Genomic DNA, 24,229 nt, shown 5'->3' with positions numbered 1-24,229 from the left:
CCGAAACAGATTTTGACAGGGAGCAAGCTAAGAACGAAGAATTAGAAAACTTCCATCAACACGCCTGTTTTTAATCACTTGCATACCCCTTACAAATGGAGCCCCCCCGTCCCTCAGTGAGGTCTAGAAGCACAAGATCTATATCCATCCATTTAGCAAAGATGCTGCTACATGGCTGTACATCTTATTTTGGCGTTTGACCAATTAGATGAGCCCTTGAATTTTTTTTAAAGAGTTGAAAAAAAGTTAAGTGAAGAAAAAAAAAAAGGTAAAAAGCTGATTGAAAGTAAAGTTAAAAAGTTAATAAGCTTAGTTAACATTTATATTTAGGTTTATAAAATAAAAAAAAGTGCCAGTATCAGCATTAATGCCTCTAAGGTTATGCTCAAAGCTCTTGTGTTTTTCACGAACTTCTTATAGAAGCACTTTTGTTGTTTTTATTAATATATTCAGGCAAGTTGCCGTTTGTTATTACATTGATATTCATTTTTGCCATCAAAATATCCATATTTTTTTTAATGTTGCAAAAGGTAATAAAGTCTTGTCCTGGATTCTAATAATACTTTAGCTTAACAAAGAGCCTTATAAAGGGTTAAAAGTTTGTCATGATCCACACGCCTTCAAAAATAACATCACACTCAGAATGAGACACGAGTGACGTCCAGAGTATCACAATCATTTCAGGCATTTCACCAAGATAGAAGAGAACACTCAGCTTCATTTTTAGTTTTTATTAGCTTTTTTTTTCTCTTTCTCTTTTTTTTTTTTTTTTAAAAAAGGTTGAAATTTAAACTTAGATCCAAAACAAAACTTCCTGTACTGTCACACAGACAATGCGTTACATTTCTTTTTTTAATTCAACTACTGGGACTTTAAGATGACCGTTGGCAAAGTTCCTGCTCACCGCTACGGCGGGAAGTGGCGTTAAACAAATGAAGTGGAGCTGAAATAAGAAGATGAGGAGCGTTTGGGGGGCGTGGCTCAGAGCTTTTTAACTTTGAAAGAAAAATCAATTTCTGATCACCGCACATATTTCACAGCCACAGAGAAAAGAAATGAAGACAGGCCACTGTTTCTTATCTAAAACACCTCATAAAGGATGTCTAAGTATCATCATAGGTTATCAGGTATCATATACTGCTTATAGTGAGTACGATTATACAATAGGGCTATGTATGTATCTTATAGGTGTAGTATAATGAATAAGGCGCTATGTGGGAGTATACAAGCCTCTGTGTCCATCAGCACACTGAGGCGCAATTACTGTCAATTATATTCGTACATGGATACATATATAAAGAGAAAGGTATACATTGCAATTAACATACATATATCAATAGCATATAGAAGAAAAATAGGAATAGTCAATAGATAGCAATTATTATAGTCATCATATTCATCATAATACTAGGAGTGATAGTAATACGATCTCTTAAAGAAGCTAACACCTGGGCTGTTCCAGACAAAGGCCGGATAAACAACTAACATGAACCTGCCGCTCATCTTTCAACTTTAACCCTTAAACCAAATCTCCACAATCAGTTTATTTCATTCTGAAATCAACTTTTATACTAATTATTTATATTATATATAGATATCAAAATAAAGTTACGCGATCTCTTGATCTCTAGTCGCAGTGTAAACCATCTATGCTTTTATTTTGAAATCTGGTCCATCCACCCTGTCTGGAACAACCCACACTTACTGAAAAGAAAATCTTAAAATAAAATCATAATAAAAAAAAGATACTATAATCATCTAATTAAGCGATACATGTCATATAGCAAAACCTCAATAACAAGAAGTTTATCTATGTAATCAATACAAGTTTCCAGGTTATATATATTTATTAAGCTTAACTGCTAAGTTATCATTTATCATTAGTATGTATGTATATTATATGTATGTATAATATGCGCGTCACTGAATAAAGACATACGCTCATGATTTCTCAGGTCTACTTTAAAAGGCTAAAATAAGATGGCAACGTGTTTCCTGTCTGGTTTTTTTTTGTGGGGTGTATGTGCGTTTCTGCATGGGTGTTTGTGTCACATGATAGTGTGTTTTTTATCTTTTAGGCACGTTATGCGGTGTGAATCCGTCCATGTCTCGGGGCCAGAAGGTGAAGAAGACTGATCCGGTGGCGCCCCTCTGACCTAACAGGGACCAACTATTTGGGTCGGATCAAGAACGTTAAATTTCCAACTGATGGTTGCAGGAGAGAGTTTCTGAACACTTGAATATTTCAACTTTTTACCAACAAACATAAAAATAATCATCTTTATATATTGAGACGTCGGTCATTGTGTTTTATGTGTAGCCTAAGTTTTTCCAGCTTAAGGCTAACGCCAAGTACGGAGAGAAATTTGTTCCAATATTATTAAAAACAAAGAACACATAAAAAAAAATAAAAATAAAAAATCTGAGAAATTGCTTTTTTGTTTTCTATTTATAAAGTATATGCAAAAACTTAAACAATATTTTTAGTTTGCTTTTTTTTTTTCCAAATAATTTAATCAGATTTATTTATTTTTTAAATTTTATTATCTGAAAAAAAATTTCTTTAAGTTTCATGGTTTCAGTCTTTTTTTTCTCCACATTATTAAAAAAAAGATCTCATTTGGAATCCAGTTTTATTGCATTCTTTACAGATCTCAGCCTCTACATTCTGGTGGTGTCCCCATGGACCAATAGAATTGCCGTTGCTAATGGCAACGCACAGCAGACTGATTTCTATTGGTTACATTCGCAGACCAATAGAAAAGCTGCTTTACCCAGAAGTGAAGAGCGTGAAATCTAAACGAGATTTGAAAAGAATGCCAGTTATAAAACTAAGTCGCCTGCAAAAATATCGAAAAGATAAAATATGCAAAAAAAAAATAAAAATAGCAAACTAAAAATATTGGCTAAACCTTTGCTTACAAGGTATGAATTACTCTTAAAACCTTTTGTTGAAGTTTTTCCTTTTCTGAAACATCTTCTTTCTTTCAATAACATTGGAACAAATTCCTCTTCATACAATCAACTATTTTGAATTAGTGACTTTTCTGTGTTCCTCCTATACCGACCTCAGTTATATTCACATTTTAAGTTTTCTTAAAGAAACCAATATCTTTAAAACTTCTCAGTCATTTTCTTTCGCTCGTCTGTCAAACTGATACGGATCTTAGCTTTGGCTCTGGGCGACGATCCGCTGCAGGAGCAGCTGGTATGGAGCTAACATGTCACCAGATTTCAGGGCAGGTGAGTGATATCTGCATACATTCTACAACATTAACATCTTAAACAACTCACTTCCTTGTTTTGAAGGCCTGTTCAGGCTTTACATTCAAAACTTTCTACCAATATGGCAGATATAACAAGGAAGTGTAACTCCCCGAGGGAAAAAAAAAACAAACAAAAACAAAAAAACAAAAGCAAAAACGCTCAAACTCAAATCAGTTTTCATGATTCCTGTAAAGGGAAGAGTAGGATTTGGTTGATAGTTTGATGAGGCGTGTCCACCTGAAACCTCTTTTTCCAGCGCTTTTACAGTTTCCACGGTTTCTAGCTGAATTTGGAAGCACTGGGAAGCTTGGCAATTTTCGGCTCTCGTATCGTTTCAGCATCAAAAATAAGAGCGCAACGTCTTTAACTATTGTGGCAAATTTCTGGACAGCGACCAGCGTGTCCTGGTGTGAATCGCTTTAGTGCTAAGAAGAAGAAAAAAGGCGGCAGGGGGACACAGACTCAAGAGTATTGGGGGAGTAAACTGTGAAATTCCTGCAGAATGACTAAAACTAATTTTTTTGTTCTTACTTAAAAAGCCTTCTCTTAGTGATAAGCAGTGCCTGTGGGTCTGTGTGTTGTGTGTAAAGATTTAAGTGGATGAATATGTGATCATGGGGTTCAAACATCTTGAGCGCCCGTCTGCTTTCTCGCAGCTCGCCGGGGACAGGGCAGGATGATGATCGGCGTTTCGGCTGCAACCGGTCGTGGTTGGCTCGCCTCCATCTCTGTCTGCAATGATCCAATGTGTTTACAGAAAGTAACAATCAGAGGTCATCACCATCGGACAGATGCTGGCCTCCCTGGAATGACACATAAAACCATCTTAAAAAAGAAAAAGGAAGAGAAATGAACCAACTACACCAAAGGAAGTTGCCAAGTTTTGCAGGCCAAAAGGCTCAAAAGTTCAGACAAAAATTCCTGTAAAGACTATTTACAGGTAAATAGAAAATAGGAAAATACATCGCTGAATCAGGAATTTAAGGTAAAAGCTGATTACATTTTATTAACCCCTTAAGCCAGAGGGTCGTAGAAGCAAATTGTGCCTTAAATCACATATTTGAATTAAAGAAAGTACAGCACCGAAACTATAAATTAGAAATACAATTGTTTGTTTTTGTGTAACAGAAAGGCATCGAGGAATATTTTTCAGGTGGATCCACTATTTAAAACGTCACCATGTCCGATTTATAGGTGATTAAACCAAGAAAAAAATGAAAAATCTTTAGCTTCGCCAAACATTTTTCCAAAATAAATACTGCAAAACATAATGAAACTCTGGATGAACCTTCAGACTTTATAGATCTACATCTTGACTATAACTCAAATACATTTAGACTGAAGTTGAAGCATCTTTGTTCCACAAAGGTTTTAGTGGGCAGTGTGCTGGGAGGAAATGTTATTTTGCCAAAAGTGGCCAAATTATGCAAAAATGCACTTTTTCCACTCATAAAAGGGAATCTGGCCAGACAGATATGCTGATTTACATTAATGGAGACCTTCTGCATGAGACAAAGCCTTTGCTCTTAAGATTTAGCCGTCGGTTCATTGAAATTTACCAAGAATATCACCAAACTGAGTAGAAAATAAGAATAACAGAGCAAGCTTATTTAACGCATGCCGATTACATCACCTGAAATGGTCACATAATTACCTGTGACCCCTCCTTGGAAAGGTCTAAGCCTCTAGTTTCCAATAATGCCGGCCATTAGGGGTGTGGCTAACAACTAATACCTGCTGTTGCATTATTCCCCCAGAGTCACGCATTTAAGGTGGAATTTTAAATCTCATTTGATTTGTTTACACAGCTATAAAACAAAAAGTATTCGGGAATAAATGTTTTGAAAGATGTTTTATACATTTTAAAGCCCCATTGAACATGAAACGATTGTGGATGAAACACCATGTGACTCTGTTTTTGGTCATTTCTATAAACAGATAAACATCAACTGGTGTCAACTGCACCCAGGAACGGGCCCGCCGGGTTTAAGGGGCTAAATCAAATTTGTTTGACGCAAACATACATCTTCAATTTGACTGTCTGCTTCAGGAGGTTTTGGATTTTTCCAATCAATAATGGACCCAATTAAACTGCATAGAAAGCCACGTTATAGACTAGGTTTTCCTTAACTTGATGTTTCCTAATTAGGGTTTCCAGCTTTGACCGACTGTGATCTATTCGGATTAAAACACTCGCTGACTTTTCTCCAGGGAAACCACACTGAGGTTGTGTCTGTGCTGCTGGCTGAGCTAATTATGGCGAGAAATTAATCATCTATGTTGGTGATTGAGGAAGTAATTGGTCTGTGTTAAACTAAAGGCTGAGCGCTGTTATACTGTAACCTCACTCTTTGTGACGTCTCCTCTGCTACAAGTATAAAAAATGCACCACTCAGACCAGGAAAGCTGGAAAATAGATTCGAAATTATGTCTAATTTCTAAAGACAAGACAGAATTCAACTTTAGTTCAATCTATTATCTCGTTCTGAGTGCTATAAACCACTCACCAGGTTTTCTGTGTAATCGGCTGTGATGGTGACCTGCTTGTCGTCAGGAGGCGGGGTCACAGCGGAGCTTTCCGTCCGTCTGTTCTGATTGGTGAGCTGGAGCCACAGCTCATACATCTGCTGCATGTCTCTCACTGCAAAATATATATATATATATCCAAGATTAAGACCTTTAAAAAACAATGGGTTTCAATTCATTTTCATTGGAAAGAAGAAGTTCCTTTTCTTGCTGTTAACAGGAGTTTAAATCAATTAGAGTGGATTTAGGGAAAACCTGATATGTGCATCATTTAATTTGTCAAAATAACAAAAAAAATCCTTGTATTTGAAGAAAAAAAAAAGTATTTTTCTTGTAAGTAAAAAAGCAAACCAAGTAATAAATTCATTGTATGTTTAATATCATATAACTGGGCTATGGGGTGAATTTTGTTCCACTATTGTTGCAGCAAAAAGCATGTTTGGAAATGGAAAACTGCAAAATATCAAATTCAGAAAATTAATTTTGATCAGCTGCTGTTTTCTTCTGATAATTTTTTTTTTTTTTTCATGATTTGCATTCTTTTCATTCTCTTCCTGGCCTCAAGCTCAATCCGAACACTCGGAATATTTTTGCTAACATGAATTTAGACCAATAGAAATGCTTCTTCCCATTTTCACTCCAGAGGAAAGCCGCCCCTCAGAAGTGAAGAAAATGTAATCAGGAAAAAGCAATTTGAGAGGAATACAATTAATCAAACTTTTTTATACCGTCGCATTTTCTTCAAAACAAAAACGACAGCGAGCTTCAACGGGAGTGAAAACTATCTTTTGTTGTGAGTAATTTTAGTAATGCTTACAGGTTAAATAACTACTATCATTATTCAAATTAAATAAGATTTTCTTAACTTTTTTGCCTCAGTAAAAAACAATGACCTAAACAACAGTTATCATTTAAACCAAACCCAAGACAAAAGGTATTTCATTGCCATCTGAATAAAGAGGATGCTCTATTCAGATGACGGTCTGATAAAGAGACAGAAGTGAAAAGAATCTGCTCAGATCTGTTCACCCTGCCTAGTTGGAGCCTCTCTATATGCAGTCAGTGTGACATGGAAAAAAATTGGATCCGAGATTAAAAAGTCGTAGTAACCGGTTTGTTCAGGGATTAACAGCGTTTCCCAACCTTTTTTTTTAACTTGTTGGGCATTTTGTCTTACCATGAGTCCACCTTTCAGTCAAAAGTACTGACGACTGCTCAAAAGAGGAAGGTAAAATAACTGATAATAAAATAAAATCTATTTACTTAATATTTAAATTTGAGTATTTCAGTCTAAGGCCTTTTAGTCTTTCCAACTCAAATAAAAAAAACAAATATATTACCCAGAAGTTAGTAAAGAATCAAAATAAATACAAAATAAAATAATCTTATAAACCTTTATTTATAAAACTGGAGCTCCTCTGTAACCACATATAAACTTGAGGAATTGGGAACAAAATACTGAACAAAAATGATAGTCAGAATGACTCCATTTGTTTTACTTTGTTTTTAATCACTCATGACACCTAAGCTGCTTCGATCAGTTGTGGGAAGCAGATCATCCATGGCTGTTCTTTACATCCAGTCCAAAACTTACTTTTTGGATGAAAAAAGCTTGTTTTATTTTTTTGTTGGTTCTCACAAAGGAGAACAGATCCCAGACCTATTTTATTTTATTACCTGAGAAATTAAACATTTTCATGTTCATTCCAAAAAAGTAAAAAAAAAAAAAAATTAAATCCACTGGACTGTGTTTCCAAGTTTGAAGACTTTTGCTTCTCATCCAGGAAGCTTTTTCAATTCAAAATGTCAGGAATAGCGTTGAGTTCCAGGCTTTATACAGCAGCTCAACAAAGCCTTGTTTTTGCTTACAAAATATGCAAATTGAATCAGACGAGCCGGTCTACTCATTTGGAATTGAGGTCGTTTTGCTTCATTTGTTAGCCTGCAATACCTCATACCTGTTTACGTCTCTGAAACGGGTGTCGTTAAAGGGAATTGTTGGCCTGGCTGAATAGGCGAGGTCTTCTGTTCAGATGTAAAGGGAAAGTCCAGTGGATTGTTTTTAAAGTTTTCTGGAATGACTACGACCTGGATGACATCTTCACCAGCATATTTTCATGTACCCCTTTCAATGCACTCACGGACCACTAGGGGTACCCGTACCCCCTGTTGGGAACCACTAGTCTCTGGAAAAAACAGACGTCTTTATTTCCCTCCAGGTCCTGTTCTTCAACCACATGCCAAAAATCTATTATCTTTTGTAAAACCTAAAACATTTGGCTTCCTCAGGAAGCTAAAGCTGGAGCTTTCCTTCATCAGGCTATGCTATGCTAGCATTTTACCCCACAGACCTGAGCAGACTGTGAGCCACGCAGAGTCCTTCCATGCGCACCTGGATTCACGGTCGACGGAACATATTCCTACAAATGCCTTCATCTCCCACACTGCCATGGCATCATTGGACGAGTTCTTTTTCTAACTTTACAAAAACACAACAGATCTTCTCTTCTCCCTCTGCCTGTCAGTGAGTCGGAGAGCAGTTGAGACGCTGTGGGTCTTTTTTGACTGTCTGCTCTGAGCAGATGTGCTGCAAGCGATCATCTACAGGAAAGATGAACTCAAAAGATTATTCAGATCCATTTGGTATGAATAATTTTCACCACAGCAGAGGATCGTTATAATTCTCTCCCATTTTGCCTTCTGGATGCTACTGCACCAAGTTGATATTTAACTGAAGTTTTTACCACAAAGATTTGCTGCAAAATACATTAAATAAAAAATTGGAACCTCAGTCTGCACCAAACATACCAAGGACACCTCAGACAACCATTTTTAATGACTTCCAAGTCTGACAGAAGAACTTTGAACTCACAGTTGTTGTTCTTCATGTATGTCCAAACGTCCCGCTCCTCCAGGCTGTGAGCGAAGGAGCAGTTCCCAATGTAGTGGCACTTCTTCTGCTTCATCACATGCACACACATCTGCTCCGCACACAAAACACAAAGCTTCACTTACAAAGAGGGACAGGGATCCTTCTGCCAGATGTTAAAGCATTCAGTTTGATCCTAAAAAGACTGAGTCTGACAGCATTAAAAGTTCCACCTTTTTTTTTAAACATGTGTCACCATGACACTTAAAGCTTAAACTGCTTTTATTAAGATTTTGTCAGAGATCCAGCTCTGTAAACTTGCAGAGAAGAGGGTGATATTTCACATATTTAGAGAAACATAAAACATTTTTACATCAATATAACAAGTGTAACATGTAAACATACCTATAATAAGAGTTTATTTATGTGAACATTAAGGTCAGCAGATAGAACAGCTCAGTGAACCAACAGGAAATCACATCTACCACAGGAGTGTCCAAAATGTGGCCATGGGGCCTTTTACAGCCCCCTTAGACTGAATCTGTGTGCCCCCTGCTGTGTTCTGCCACCACAGGCTGATGAAGCAGAGATTCAACGTTTTTAAGAGATTTTGTTTTTCAATTAAAGCAAAGGCTTACAGAGAGAGACGGAAATCTCCTCAAAATGAAAAATGTGTATTAAAACCCAAAGCTTCCATCTTTTAATAATCATGGGTTTTTCTTTCTAATTTAACCCTAAAGAAGGACCATTAGGAGTGAAATCTGTTTCATTATTATTGTAAGGAAATACCTCTTTCCCACTGGCTGAAAAACCTGTTTAAACCTGGGAACAATGGGCTTTTAGCGGCAGTGGGATCAGCTTACTGGCGCATGCTACGCGACTCGCGTTAAAATCAAACCTCAGCTCTGATGGGCATGCTGTGGGAACACCAGAGCTGGGTTGACCCGCTAAATTACGTGAGACCATTGAATGCAACGTATGGACTTTAACACAGCACGCCAGTCGCTTCCGATTTAACAAGCCGAAACACCTCTGTTTATGTTCAAGAAACACGGAGCAGATTCGGACAGATAATGGAGAGAAACATTAAAGCTCACTGATGACGCCCTGGCTTCCTTTACATGTTGCTCTCCATTGTTTACTTTCCTGATTTCTGTCACACTGATGACATCATCAACGCTAACCTAAAGTGATGATGTCACGCAGCTGCCAGCGAGGGGTTAGAACAGCTTTTTAAGCCGGTGGGAAGGGAGCGAAATGCAGATTGTTGGCAGGTCGATACATGTTTGAAAGACTCGCATTAATCCCCTATTTTCAGAGAGAAAGAGGGTTAAGAAGACTTTGTAAATGACACTTTGAAAAAAATCATTTTTTAAATGGAAATAAAAAAATGCAATCCACAAATAACACTTTCAATCACTTTTTATTTTATTTTATTTTAAAACAAACAAAAAAAAATCTTCTTTTCTTTTAACTTTTATATATTTTCAAATCTTTTGTTTAAATTCTGTACACTTCATTATTCAAATTCAGAAGTTTTATGAACTGCATTGTTTTCAAATCACATTTCACAGATAACAACAATTGAATAATTTTGTTGCTAAAGTCCATGAATAGAACTTCATCATCGTTCCTCCAGTGATCCATTAAACTTAATTTGATAAGAATACATTCTGTAAAACTCAACAAAAAAAAAAATGTTTTCAAAAAATATCTAAAAAAAACTGAATACTAAAAAAGATAACTACAATGATGAAAAATAAATAACTTAAATTATTATTTTTTTTAAATCAATAACTTATACAACAGAATCAGAGAAAAGTTTTTCAAGGTTTAATTTCAGGATTGCATTTTATTATTATTATTATCTTTTTTTTTTTTTTATCTAAAAATGTGTTTCTAGGCCAACAAAAAAGTTTTTTTGCATGTTTTAGATTTAAGCTAACGTATAGAACCTATTTCCACTAAAATAAGACTATTGGTTTCACTAAAAGATTACCCCTTAATTTTATTAATGAGTAGATGTAGATTAAAAAATCCTTACTTTTTCTCAAATTTTCATAATTTATAATAATAAATATTACATATATAAATATATAACGAAACCACAGCCCTTGTAAACTGAATCAAAGAACAGCACAGACGCACACAGCTCTGAAAATGAACTCACGTCGTATTGCTGTGGGTAGGAGCGTGAAAAGGGCAGAGGTCGGACAACCACCCACTTCTTCTTCTCAAATGATTTCACCAGGAGGACTCTGCGTTCCTTCGTCCAGCTGCAGAAGGACAAAGGCATTTCAAGGTCAATAATGTGGAAGCTCTTTAGCTTGAACAGAAAGACCGGTTAGAACCGGTTGGATGGCGTGAGAGCAGCCGTACCTGTGCCGAGCTTTGGCGGTGCAGTACTTGAGGTTCTTATCGGGCTCGTTGACCTGTCCTTCCCGCCAGCACTGACCACAGACAAACTTCATCTTTAGGTTGAGGGGGCGCCCCCTTCCTGGCCCTCCGACCAGCCCCCCCACACCAACACCCCCTAATGGACCCACTCCTCCCGCTCCCACTCCTTCTCCACCACCAAGGACCCCCATCCCCCCCGCCGGCATGCTGTTGCTCTGATGGGGGATGTGGATGGGCTGAAAGAGACAGATTAGATTTCTAGTCATTTCATTTTAAAAACTTCCAGCTTTTCTAGGCTCCGTTTTCATTCCATAATTTAGAACATTCCTGAGATTAGAGCTGAAAATGTAAACCATTAACTGCTTAGACACTCATCGGGTTTTATTATCTGCTAGTTTCAATAAAGTCAGGGTCTAAGTGTTTCAGTATTCTTAAGTTTTACATGATTCCCTTTTTTTTTCTCAGAATTTATTGATTCCATATTGTTTTACCTTTGCTTGGTCTAAAAAATTAACCATTACTGACTACCACATTGTTTTTCTAGATTTCTTTTAGCGTTTCTTATAACCAGGCAGTTGCCATTAGGAATGACTTTATTTTTATGTCAGCTGACATTTTGAATTGAAAAAGCTTCCTTGATGGGAAGCGAATTGTCTTCACACTTGGAAAAAAAAGGTCCAGTAGATTGTTTTTCAACGTTTTTGGAATGACCATGACCTGGATGACTGAGAATCTTCACCAGCATATCTCATGTCTGTGATCAGCTTTTTTTCTACAACATCTGCCAGGGCCGGTGATTCCATCATTTTTGCCAGGGGTTGTACAAGGTTAGCACCCTTTGTGGTTTCAAGTTGCACTATTTTTTCAACTTAACTTGATGTTTCAACATTGTCGTAAATGGCAGTGTTTCCCAACTTGAGGTACGTGTACCCCTAGTGGTCCACGAGTGCATTGCAAAGGCTACATGAAAATATTTCATTTCTTAGGTTGTAAAATGAAATAGGGCTGGGATCTGTTTTGCTTTCTGAGGACTCAACTGAAAAATTAAACAAGCTTTTATCAACCAAAAAGTACATTTCTCTGATATGTTCCGAATTCACCTTCTGCTGTGACTCAATGCAAACAAAATAAAACTAATTAAGTCAGTCTGGCACTCTGGCTATCATTTTTTCCCCCAATTAATCCAGTTTAAATTTTAATAAAAGGGAGTTACTGTATTACCAATACAGTATTATTAATCCAGGTTTATAATATGATTTTATTTTGTATTTATTTCGATTACTAACATCCAGGCAACATCCTTATGTTGTTTTTTTTTTATTTGAGTTGGAAAGCATAACATTTTAAAAATTAAATGTTCAAATTGAAAGATTTAGTTAAATAGTCTTTATGTCAGTTATTGTACATTCCACCTTTGAACAATCATCAGTAATTTTGACTGCCCATGGGGGAACACAAGTCAAAAAAAAAAAAAAGGTTGGGAAACTGATGTATGGAGCATTAAAAGGCTTGTTTCTTTTTAACCAAACTTAAAAAAAAACCATAACTGTTTTTTTCCCCACTTATTTAGACCTGGGGAAAAAACTAAGGGCTATAATTGAGGATTATTTTGATAATCTATCTGAACAACAGATGCCTAATAAAACAATTTGACTTAACTTAAACCAAACGAACAAACTAAACAAAAATTGTTGGATTTGAGGAAAAAGCAATGAATTTTTTCCATCTTATTTTATTCTTTAGACCTTTGGGCTTTATTTCCGGTCTGAATGGGTTTTTCATGCAGCAAATGGTCGGTTTTAGAGGTGGTATACATTTAATTATTCAATTTTTAAAAAATAAAAAACATAGTGACTTAACTATTTCGATAATTTGTTATTCAGATGAATTCTTTTTGCCCTAAAAAGGATTTCATCCTCTCTCTTTTTCAGACCACCAGCTGTACCTTGTGTTGTTTTTGAGAGTTCTGCTCCAGCCTTTGCCAGTGTCTCTTGGACTCCTGGACCATTTCTTCATGGGTGATTCCTGAAAGAATACATTAGGGGAAAAAAGGGAAAAAAGGACACTTTATATATAAGAATATAAGTTATATAAACGAATATAAGTACAAATATCTTTCCATAATTTCTTCTAAGTTCAGCCACATCTATAAAAAAATTTCCAAACTTCACCATTTTTCATTTAAACAGTTTGTGCAACAGTTTTATTCCCAACGTGAATACGGAGTTCCCAGGATAGATGAGCGGCGGTTAAACATACCAGTGTCCTGCTGCAGAACCCAGCATTTGAGCTCGATCACAGAGTGAGCAAAGGAGCAGCTGTCCTCCCGCTGGCAGCCGTAGCGAACCTCATGCCGACAGATGTCGAACTGGCAGAGGGGGTGCAGGGGCCGTACCTTGCTGTATCGCACGTTAGCCGAGCGCACCACATGGACCAGGCACCTGGAGGTGACATTCAGAACCAAGCCATCAGACCATGAAGATCCACAGCTAATTTTCATTAGTAGAAGCTTCCAGAAGGCCCTGAGGACCGATACAGAATTTGTCTCACTTGTTATCATCGAATGGGTGCCGTGCTGTGAGGTTTGAGCAGACTGCTAGATTCTCTTTGCTGCGTTTGCTGATGATCCGAGGCTTACTGTCGAAACATTCCTGCACGAAAAAAAAAAGGAGAGACTGACGGTTTAAAAAGAACCGTCTGAAAAGGGAAGAGCAAAGCACCATGCTGAGCCTCACCTCACAGAGGAACATGAACATGCCCATGTGGAGCTGCAGCAGCCTGGTGACGCTGAGCGCCCGCCGCTCGGTGCTGCCCAGAGGGTCGAACAGAAGCTCTCGGCTCAGCGCCCCCTTCCTCTCCTGCGTCCACACGTCGATCTCCTCCTGGCAGTAAGCGAACGTACAGTTCTCCCCGTACTGGCACTCCTGGCGCTCCTGCACCTCTGTGGGACCCAGAAAAGGTTCAAATCTGGATTCCAGTCGTTCTCTACCATTGAGCTTTCCAGCCTCTAACACATTTTAGATACCTTTACAAAGCACAAAGGCTCCCAGGAAGTTATTCCGCGCGGGCCTGGGGCGAATCCTCTTCCAGGTGGGATCATCTGTGTTTTTGAGACGACATAACAGGACATCTCTCTTGCAGCGGTGAGCTGCCTCTGGCTGGTACTTGTAGTCCATCACTCGAGGACCTGTGGAGAGTTTTAGATAAAGAAATCCACCTAAGACAACCTTCATCTGATTCTATCTGAGCTAATAATAAATATGAGTTTGTTTTTTAAGCATCTCTTTAAAGGGGAATGCCGGTTTATATATGTCATACACGCGCCGCTTTGTTTTTAAAACATAATAATATAAATAATATAAACGTGGATGTCTGGGGGACAGTGATTGGCCTACATGTTATGAATACTGGCGTACCATAAAGAATAAATTATGAACAGTTTAGTTTGTGCCTTTAAGTCGTTGCTCATAGGAAGACGTTACTGGATATAACCTAACAGAATATCTTCAGAACGGCTCCAAATGACACAAAACTCATATGGGTGAGTAGAACATGATGTAAAGACATAAAATCAAGGGGCCAGTGTAAAAAAACGGCGTTCCCCTTTAATATAATAAATTAAAAACCTTTCGCCATTCCATTTAAAACAGTCCGATTCTAAACTTTTTAAACTAAAATGATTAATGTTTCCAGTTTGTCTCGACAATTCTCATACAACTAAGAATATTAAAATTTGAACTTAGAAAAAAAAAAAAAAAAACGGAAAGGCGACTGATATTATTGAAATTCCCTTCCGGGTTTGATAAAGTATAACTGGATTGAACTGAAGTGAATATCCACGTATCCTACCTATTCGGCTGTAGCAGGCGTGACAAGCCTGGCGAAACTCGTGAGTGGCTGCCAGAGGATTCCTGGAGAGCAGAGAGAGGTTGGTTCCTCCTGGTCCGTTCTGAAGGAGAAAGGGACCGAAGAAGAGTGAAGGGTAGTAAGAAAAAAATTATCACAACTACAAACCAAATGGTAGCGCTTTCTTTTACAATACAATAATAATCATGTAATAACAAGGAAATAACCGCTTCATGCTGTCATTTCACTGACAGCAATAAATTAATGTTTTATTATCTAGTAAAATGCTGTTTTTTTACTTGGCATATAAAAGAAAAATAAACCTAGAATACAGTAAGCCAATCTTTTTCTTTTAAGGTTTCACTGCACTAGTGGCCCGTTCTTTTGACAGTAAGCTGACAGGAAAGGGGGTATGAGAGAGGGGGAGAGACATACGGCAAAGGACCACAGGCCAGATTCGAACCCGTGTCGCCTGCGTCAAGGACTAAGGCCTCCGTACGTGGGTGCCACCTGCACGCCCAACAAGCGAGTAAGCCTGTATGAGCGATGTGGACAGCAACTTTAAAACAGTACGTGCACAAGGAGAAATGGGATCGTACACGCTCTCAAACGCCTTTAATAGGTGTTTCCTCTCGATAGGAGGTACAGGGTTGTGCATGTGCATTTTATTTTAAAGTGGAGAGGGCTATCTTTTCAAAAATTCATGAAAATCCTCTAATATACCTTTAAACTCTTATTTATTTGTTTAGTTTCATAATGCTTTATTTGCGTGATCACGAGTTACAATTTACTTTGTAAGCCATTGGAAGGTGGTGGCCAATAACAGAAAATGTTATGTGGTAACCCACCAAAAGTCTCCATTGTTTCATAGTTACATACAAATGTAATGCTTACCTGAGATTAATTGATTAATTAATCTTGGGGTAATTAAATAGTTTTTCTTGTTAGCAAGTAATATAGTGTGACTTGCTATGTGAATATCATGTTATTACATAGTTATTGATGTACAGTAAAAAAAGCGTTGCCAACCAAAAAGAGAAATGATGAAAAAGTTTAGAATAAAATGTAAGTAATCTTAAGGCGTTGCTGCTAAATGTACTGATGAGTTATGATGGCACTGATTGGCAAACTAAAGAATTAAAAAAAAAACAAATTTGTGGCCAAAAATTATGGACAAGCTGATGCTTTGGTCTATTTCTAAGTTAAAATTTCTTGAAAATCTATTTTTGCAAACATCTCTCCAGAAAATGGAGTAACTTGTAAAGCCACAGACTTTTTCTGGTCTAATTAGATGTTTATTATTTAAAACAATATGAAAGCATTCTATGTACACCGATTCCTCCTGAGAACCAAAATAAATATAAAACATCAATACTGTTATGTTCAAATAACCTTGATTTCCAGAATCCATACATGGTTAAATTTATCTATACTGAAATAAAATAATGGAGAAGCTAAAAAACTGCCAACTGTATTTAAACTTGTTGACAAATCGGACAGGATGGAAGTACTTTAACAAGTTACAAACTTTTTTTCACATTTACGCCATAAATAAATCAAGATGTTATGAAATCAAATGTTTTTACTCACCGTGTGCCCAGCACTGTGGTTGCGCATTCCAGGGATGAAACTGTGACACACTCGTCCCCCTGAAGGCATAGAAATGAGGACACTGACGTCAGACACTAAGTTGCACTAATGCCGACTCGCCTCTGATCTCCAGCTGATATTATATACTGTTCCAAAAAAAAACATACACCGCTGGAAAGAAGCCAAAGCCTCTGCAGTCCTGTGAATTATCACTTAAACTTTTACACAATACAGCCATAAAGTTACAATAAAATTTGGGATGCACCAAAAATGATGTTAAGGCCAAATTTATACTTCTGATCCATAGCCTCTGCAACCGTCGAATCTGTCTCTGTGTTCTTGTCAAAAACCAAGGAACAACAATGGACAACTACGACGAAATGTTAATGGAGGAGGTTCGTAAGTACAATCTGCAAAGTTCTTGCGAGTTCTCAAATAGGCTTCCCCTTGCGTTTTGGCGGGAAACTGCTGCGCGTCTCTAGAAATACCAGAACGATGGTGCAGAAGCATACCAGCAAAACTGGTTCTTGTCCAGACCCAAGCGACATTTGATGTGTGCGGTTACAGAAGTCTAATCTGCCCTTTAGTACTCAACGCAGCCGACCCGGGATCAAATCAGACCTTGGGTCTTTAGCCGCATGTCTCTTCCCCTCTCTCATACCCCCTTTCCTACTGTCACTAGTGCTGTAAAAAAATAAATAAATAAAAAATAATAATTTTTTATATTTTTTTTGGCTAAGATGTGTAATAACCTTATTTAAAAACTCTTTTTAAATACTCTTTTATTTGTTATGCCCTTTACCTCAGCAGAATCCCTTGGAAACCTTCCTGCCTCCTCATACATGTCCGCCGCAGACGTAGCGGACATGTTCTGTGTCACTTTCCTTTTCCGTGTCGGATTCTCCTTATATTCTGAATGGTGATGCGGACGTTTGGATTTCTCTGGCATTTTGTGCCCATGACCTGAGTGCGCAGTGAGATTAATATGCAACGTTTACAAGTTTGAAGACGTTTCGCTTCCCTCGAGGCTTTATAAAGCCTCAAATTTAACGCCATTTCTGACATTTTAAATTATGAAAGCTTCCTGGATGGGAAGAGAAACGTCTTCAAACTTGGAAACAAAGTCCAGTGGATTGTTTTCTTTTAACTTTTTTGTAAATTTATAGTCATTTACAGCTGAAATTTCCCAGTGGCTGAATTTTCGACGCATCCCTAAAAAAAATGTTAGTGTGGAATGAAGAAAGGAAACGATCCAGTCAGATGAGGTCATTCTCAGACTGATCAGCCAATAAGCAAAACGCTGCAGATGGAGAAAGGCTAATACTGCAAAAACAAGGTGATGGCAGCATCATGCTGGAATAACTCAATTTTAGCACTCAAACTGTGTAGTGAGTTTTGTTCCACTATTGTTGCAAGCAAAGAAAACATTTTGTTAATTATAATTTGGAGAAAAAAAAAAAGTTAAATCCAGAAATTTTTTAAAAATTATTTTTAATATTGAATTTTTCTTAAATTTGTTTGCCAGATCACATCCCTTTCACTTCTGGGGGCGGGCTTTCCTCTGGCGTGAGGAGCAAAGATGCATTTCTATTGGTCTGCTCAGAAGTTAGCATCAACCTAAAGCTTGAGGTAAAGAGAAGGTGATCTGTAAAATGCTAAATAAAAGAAAACCAAAACTCTAAAAAACAGAAATGTGGATGAAAAATGTAATAATCATATTTGAAAAAACAATGGAATGTAAATTATTGGTTAATTATTCGTAAATCTAGACTTTTTCCCCACCAGTCCATGTGCTTTTACAGTCAGAGTGGCATCAACTCTTTTTGTCCTATGATAAACTCATAGTTGATCTAGTTTTTAACACCACTAGCCATTATTTACATTATTTACAGTTGGAGGAACTGCAAATTATTTTTAGAGTTATGCTAGACAGCCTGTATTTAGCTGATCTCTGATTTCAGACCAACTACATAAAGAGATGATTGTTAGAAAAGCATGTTTTTTTCCCCTATTGTTTTTTGTTTGGTTTTGTAAAACTAAAGGAAAAAAAAAAAAAAAAAGTATAAATCTGATTTAGAATGAAATAATCTGAGTTTCTCATCACCATATTATATGTGAGGGCAGAAGGAAACCCTGCTGAACCGTAGAAAGGGCCCGAGACCGGGACCGAGGCTCATCTTGCAACCACACAACCACTGTGGTTTAGATCAGAGCTAGAGATACAGCGGCCCGCTGATATTAGTGGGTTTTTGCTTCTTTAAGCCTCTTATTCACTGATTCTTTAGTGTGTTCAGCAGCTATGCCTTGTGATAACGTGAAGCACAGGCATTGCTCTGTCTGTCTGCACTATTAATATTTTTGTTTGATTTATTAAAAATATTTTCCTTTTGTTTAGATTGAGAGTTGAGTAACGTTTATCATTATTCTGTTTTTTTTTTTACTGTGTAAACAGTGGAAGAAAAAGCAATGTTGGCCTAAATAATCGGCAGCACATATATAATCAGTATCAGCCCTAAAACCCTGTTTTTAACCATCTCTAATTATAAGTCTCATTTAAGGCATACCAGCTTGTCAGAATGGCCTAGTCCAAGTCCTGACCTAAAAGACGAGACTTGAAAACTCATCCAATCTAGATGAGCTTGAGATGTTTCACATAGAACAAAAGTCAGCTGTTAGCTGTTAGCCATAGAGCTAAAAGGACCAGTAGCTCTACAAGCTAATTAGCAGCACAAAACCATAAAACAGACCATTATTGGCAGCAATGATGATTATTTTAAAGTTTAGTGAGATCTAATGAAAGAAAAAAGTCCAAATCAAAGATGAAATCTACTTAGAATGAAACTGAGACACATGGCTCACCAGGAAGAGTGTATTCAGACAACGAGTCGAGCCCACCAGCAGTGACTCCCTTTCCTTCTCCGTCTGAGGCCCCTGCAGAAAAGCTTCCTAGTGCGTCCTGCGCTTGGGTGGAGGCCTGGTCCCGCAGCGACGTGTAATTCTCCAGGGGGGGCATGTCGCTGATGGAGGAGCTGAAGAAGGCTGGGGGAAGCTGGGGCGACGGCGCTGGAAGGCCCGGCGAGTAAGGAGGCCGAAGGCCGACAGCTGTGTTGGGGAGGTTGGTGGGGATGGCACCTTGAACCGGGCTCTAGCAAACAGAGATGAATACAACCGCTGATGATGTCATCGCTCAGCAAACAGCCACGAGGGATCTCTAAGATTCTTCTGTTTTCATACTTATATCTGGGCTAGAAAATGATCTTTCTTTGAGTTTCTTACCTCACTAACTTTCTTGGGCATACAGTCCAAAAGGTTCTCCAAGCCGTCCTTAATGACGCTGGTGCTGCATTCGTCTATGTGCTCCGACACCGGGACGGAGTACGGCATGGGAGGCAGGGTCTGGCTGCTGGGGCTCTCCGAGAGCTCGGTGCACGAGGTCACCACCGTGATGGCTGGGTCATCGCTGACTGGGATGGGCGTGGCCAAGGGGGCGGGGATGCACTGTGCGTCCGTCAGGTCCGCTGAGTTTGGTGAAGAGAGCAGAAGGTGAGGAGAACGTCAGGAGCAGGAAAATGGCTGAATTCAAATTCATGGGCTGCGTCATCCAAAGGCCAGATTCGTAGGACGATTACGTCATAGCACGGCGCTGAGGTCTGGTCGGATTCCAAGATTCCTCGTTGTGTGAGGTATTTCTTGTTGCTGAATATAAGAGATTTTGCAGATATATTTTTTATACATGAATTGTTTAGATTTAGTTATATCTTTGTACCCCTTTGCTTTTATTTTTTCATGCTCCCGATGGTTTTCATCTTTATTCCACTCTGTATTCTCATAAGTGTAGTTTTGTTCACTTTACATAAATAAAAAGAAAAAAAATGTAAAAGAAAACGTGAAAATTTCAGTATTCATTCTTTTCCTGCTTTGTGTATAATCTGTCACAGTTGCTAAGCGACACAGCGCACGGCGGTGAAAGCTGGAGACGGCTTGAACCTGTTTGAACTCACAGCCAAAACTCTTACGCTCTCCTTATTTTCACGGACTTCTAAGGACCCAGTCCAGGTAGACGGCGTCCTTGGAAGATGCAGCCCATGCATTCAAATTTAGCTATAGAAAAGGTGAGTTTGTCATACCTGGTCCAATGTCACCCAGGGACTCCAGCCCATTGGAGGACATCTGAGGAGAGGGGGAAATGATCAGCTTTCAGTCCCTTCAGGGGGAACTTCTTTTAAACCAAGCTGCACCTACTTCTCCAGTGGGCGGGGACGTTTCCCCGTGACTCTCGCCCTCCGTAGATGTGGACTCGGTCTGCGGGCTGACGTAGGCTTTACGGCCCTTCAATCCCAGCTTGTTGGCCAGATCCTGGGCCAGGTCGATGACCAGAACATCCTGTGAAAGCAGAAATAAAGAGACCGTTTAAAATCCATGTCACTGCTTTCAACAGGTACCAAAATACATTTATTTAGGATTTCAGTATCAACTGCAGCTCTTGAATTCTATTTGAATAGGGAAAAAAAACAAAACAATGGAGATGACTTATTACACTGAGATTAAATCAATAAAATGTTATAAAAAAGTTATATTTTGGGTCACTGCCTGACAAAATGTGAATAAGGTACAGAGACATACGTGTGGCGCTGTTAGGAGACATTTGGTTCCACTCTCATAAGCCTCCCTGAGTCTTCCCAGCTCCCTCAGGCAGAGGGCCTTTCGGTACAGAGCCCTGCGGCTGCCCTCCGACACACACAGTGCGCTCTCACAGTCCTGAATGCCACGTTCATACTCCCTCTGAGAAGAAAAAAAAAGCACATCAACCGTTACGTTTTTTTTATTTAAAACAAGAAAAAAAAAATCAGATAAAAATGTGCAGTTAAAGCCACCTGTCACACCTTGACAATTTAGACCAGCTTATGCCTGACGTACGAAAACTCTGGCGAAAACGCTGGCATACGTTGGATAAGTTATGGGTATGTTTTGTATAAGTTATGAGCACGTTGAAACACGCTGGTACACGTCGACATACGGCAGATACGTTGGGAAACTTTGAGGATGCTCAAAATATAATTTTTATTTTTTTTTTTACCCTTTTTTTGGGGTGGGCGGTAAAGGGCAGCTAGGTTAATGCCGCGATCAAAGACATCTTTTTATGCAGGCTGCCGTGCATGACGCATAAGTTAGGCTGTGGATGGACCTAAGTCCTGGACTCGTTATGAATACTCTCTGTATACGCCCAAAATTGAAAAAATTCATAGAAAGTTTTAGAAGATTCTGAGATGCCGGGCATACGCTGGATATATCGGCAGGGTGTGACAGCATCCTAAGCATCTCTGTCTCTTGAGGCAATCCATCCATCGGTTCACATACGCCCTCACCATCTTGTAAAAGGCAGCAGCCCTGTTAACATAGAGGCTCTCCAGCAGCTCATGCGGGATGATGACGGCTTCGGCCTGCGCGTAGCGTGCGACGCTGACTCCCTCTCCGTACTGCTGAGCTGCCTGACGCCAGTCACCGTCACGAAAGCAAGAATTTCCCTCGTCGAGCAAGTTGCACACCAACTGGGTCAGAAATGCCTATAAGGAAAGCACAGAGAGAAGAACGACAACAACAAAAAATAGCATAACATTTTAAAACAAGGTCAGGTGAAGGCGGACGGCATAGAGCATCGAGCTGTACCTCATAGCTCTCTGGCTCAGGGAAAGGCAATGATGACCTGGTGGATGGAAAAGTCAGAATATCAGGATCTTGGTTCAGTTGATGTTTAATCTAAGAATGAAACATTTGATTGCTTCTTACTGGATGAAGCTCATTGCCCTCTGGATCTCTTCTCTTCGCCTCTGTCGATCAGCATCCATTTTATCTGTGGATATAAACAGGACTGCCTTGTTAGAGTTGATATCTCCTGATATTAGCTTATTAAAAAAAATTTCTTCCTTTAAGCGTGTATTTAAGCTTAGATAATGCAAATTAATATCTATAACTTATATAAAATACCAGATTCACATAGTGCCAAATAACATAATTTAGTTTTGAAGTTGAACTGTAAACATTTAATTTATGAAGATAGTTGAATGTCTTTTAATTTAAATGGCAAAACAGAAAACAGCATTTTACCAACGTTTTATAATTTAACTCGGTATTTTATACATTTACTTATAATATATTAACTAATATTTTATTTTAAAACTGAGAGACAGAAAACAAACACCCAGAAGCCGGAAAGTAACCAGTTTCTTTACTGAAAGCACCGCTACCTGAGTTTACCTGACGGGATTGTTAGCCAGCTAATGCTACATGCTAACACCAGCTAACACTTACTTAGCTTCAATAAAAAAAAAAAAAAAACAGTAAAAGACAAAAAGCTTTTATTTTGAACATTCAACGCGACTCGCACGCCATATAAAGGGTTGTACAACGCAAGAAAACCCGATATATTATTATTTAACACGCATGTTAAAAAGTTATTTGGCTGAATTAGCCAAAGCTCTATGAGGGGGGCTAGCATGGCAACTCACCGAGAAGTTACTGCGATTTCTGGATCAGGGTAGCTCCCGGTGGGCTGGAGACAAGGCTTAGGAGATCTGAGCGACCGGATATCAGGCAGTAGCCGGGAGCATTTCTGGACGCTGGGTGTCATTGGAGACTGAACCTAACGAGAGTTTATCTGCTGTAGCCGCAAATTAGCCTGGCTTCCTAATGTAGCTAGCTGCTAGCTGCTTCAGCCAGCGGTTAAATCGCAACAAGTTTCCAGGTCAGATTGCGGCCGCATGATGGCAGTAAGACCCCAAAGTTCTGCTGATAATATTTTCCCCAAAAACTCTATAAATATGTTGATATTTTATATGTAAAACTAAGAATAAAATGTTTCTTTTATTTTACTTGGGAAGGGGCGGCCTATTGGTTAAGGTTTGGAATCCTGAGGTTGTGAGTTCGATACCCACTCCCACAGACTGCCACTCTGGGTCTCTGAGCAAGACCCTTAACCCCACACTGCTCCCCAAGGGGATGGGTTAGATGCAGAGAGTCAATTTCTCCATTGTGAGATCCATAAAGTACAATTCATTTATTAATTTTTGGGAGTGGTGGCCTATTGGTTAGGGCATAGAGCTTGGAATCCTGAGGTTGTGAGTTTGAAATCCACTCCCAAGGACTGCCACCCTTGGTGCCTGGGCTAAGACCCTTAAACCCCACACTGCTCCCTGGGGGCCGCACCATGACAGCCCACTGCTCCCCAAGGGCAGAGGTGGATTTAGGAAATTGGGGCCCTAGGCAAAGAGAGGCAGGGGGCTCTCTGAATTGAGAAGATGACACATAAAACAGACCCATTATACAGATACCCATCCATCCATCCATTTTCAAACACGCATATCCCAAGTGGGGTCGCGAGGCGTGCTGGAGTCATCTCCAGCTATCAAAGGGCGAAAGGCGGGGTCTACCCTGGACAGGTCGCCAGTCCATCGCAGGGCAACGCAGAGACAAACAACCATTCACACACACACTCTCACCTAACGGGACTTTAGAGAAGCCAATTAACCTAACAGTCATGTTTTTGATTATACAGATAGAGAAATGTTAATTATTTACATCCATTATATATACATCCATTATCTGTTCTAGGTTTTGTCCCTTTTCTTCTTGTTTTCCTCTCTATGTTTTGTACTCAGCTGACTTTTCATGCTGTCTCTAAAGGAATGAAAGATTTTTTCCAAGCACTAAGCTCACTTAGCTGATTGCTCCTTCCTG

General features: G+C 38.8%; 1 protein-coding gene across 1 annotated transcript; it reads right to left on the bottom strand.

The window, feature by feature from the left end:
• Positions 1-2,885: 2,885 nt before the first annotated feature.
• Positions 2,886-23,256, bottom strand: LOC107091053 (zinc finger CCCH domain-containing protein 7B-like). The gene is made up of 21 exons (XM_015384774.1): positions 23,002-23,256; positions 22,283-22,346; positions 22,163-22,199; positions 21,862-22,059; positions 21,119-21,277; positions 20,738-20,878; positions 20,623-20,665; positions 19,772-20,013; positions 19,355-19,640; positions 16,496-16,554; positions 14,909-15,008; positions 14,085-14,246; positions 13,795-14,000; positions 13,610-13,710; positions 13,319-13,500; positions 13,005-13,084; positions 11,042-11,295; positions 10,833-10,938; positions 8,666-8,774; positions 5,775-5,908; positions 2,886-4,070 (listed from the first exon to the last, which is right to left on the bottom strand). Exons 2-21 carry the CDS (start codon positions 22,339-22,341, stop codon positions 4,035-4,037), a joined length of 2,694 nt encoding a protein of 897 aa, XP_015240260.1. The 5' UTR covers positions 22,342-22,346; positions 23,002-23,256; the 3' UTR covers positions 2,886-4,034.
• Positions 23,257-24,229: the final 973 nt, after the last annotated feature.

This window comes from Cyprinodon variegatus, unplaced genomic scaffold, assembly GCF_000732505.1.
Source record: "Cyprinodon variegatus isolate N-32 unplaced genomic scaffold, C_variegatus-1.0 Scaffold322, whole genome shotgun sequence".
In the NCBI taxonomy this organism is placed as follows: domain Eukaryota; kingdom Metazoa; phylum Chordata; class Actinopteri; order Cyprinodontiformes; family Cyprinodontidae; genus Cyprinodon; species Cyprinodon variegatus.
The sequence above is the reverse complement of the archived record's forward strand: the minus strand, read 5'-3'. Positions and strand labels throughout refer to the sequence as shown.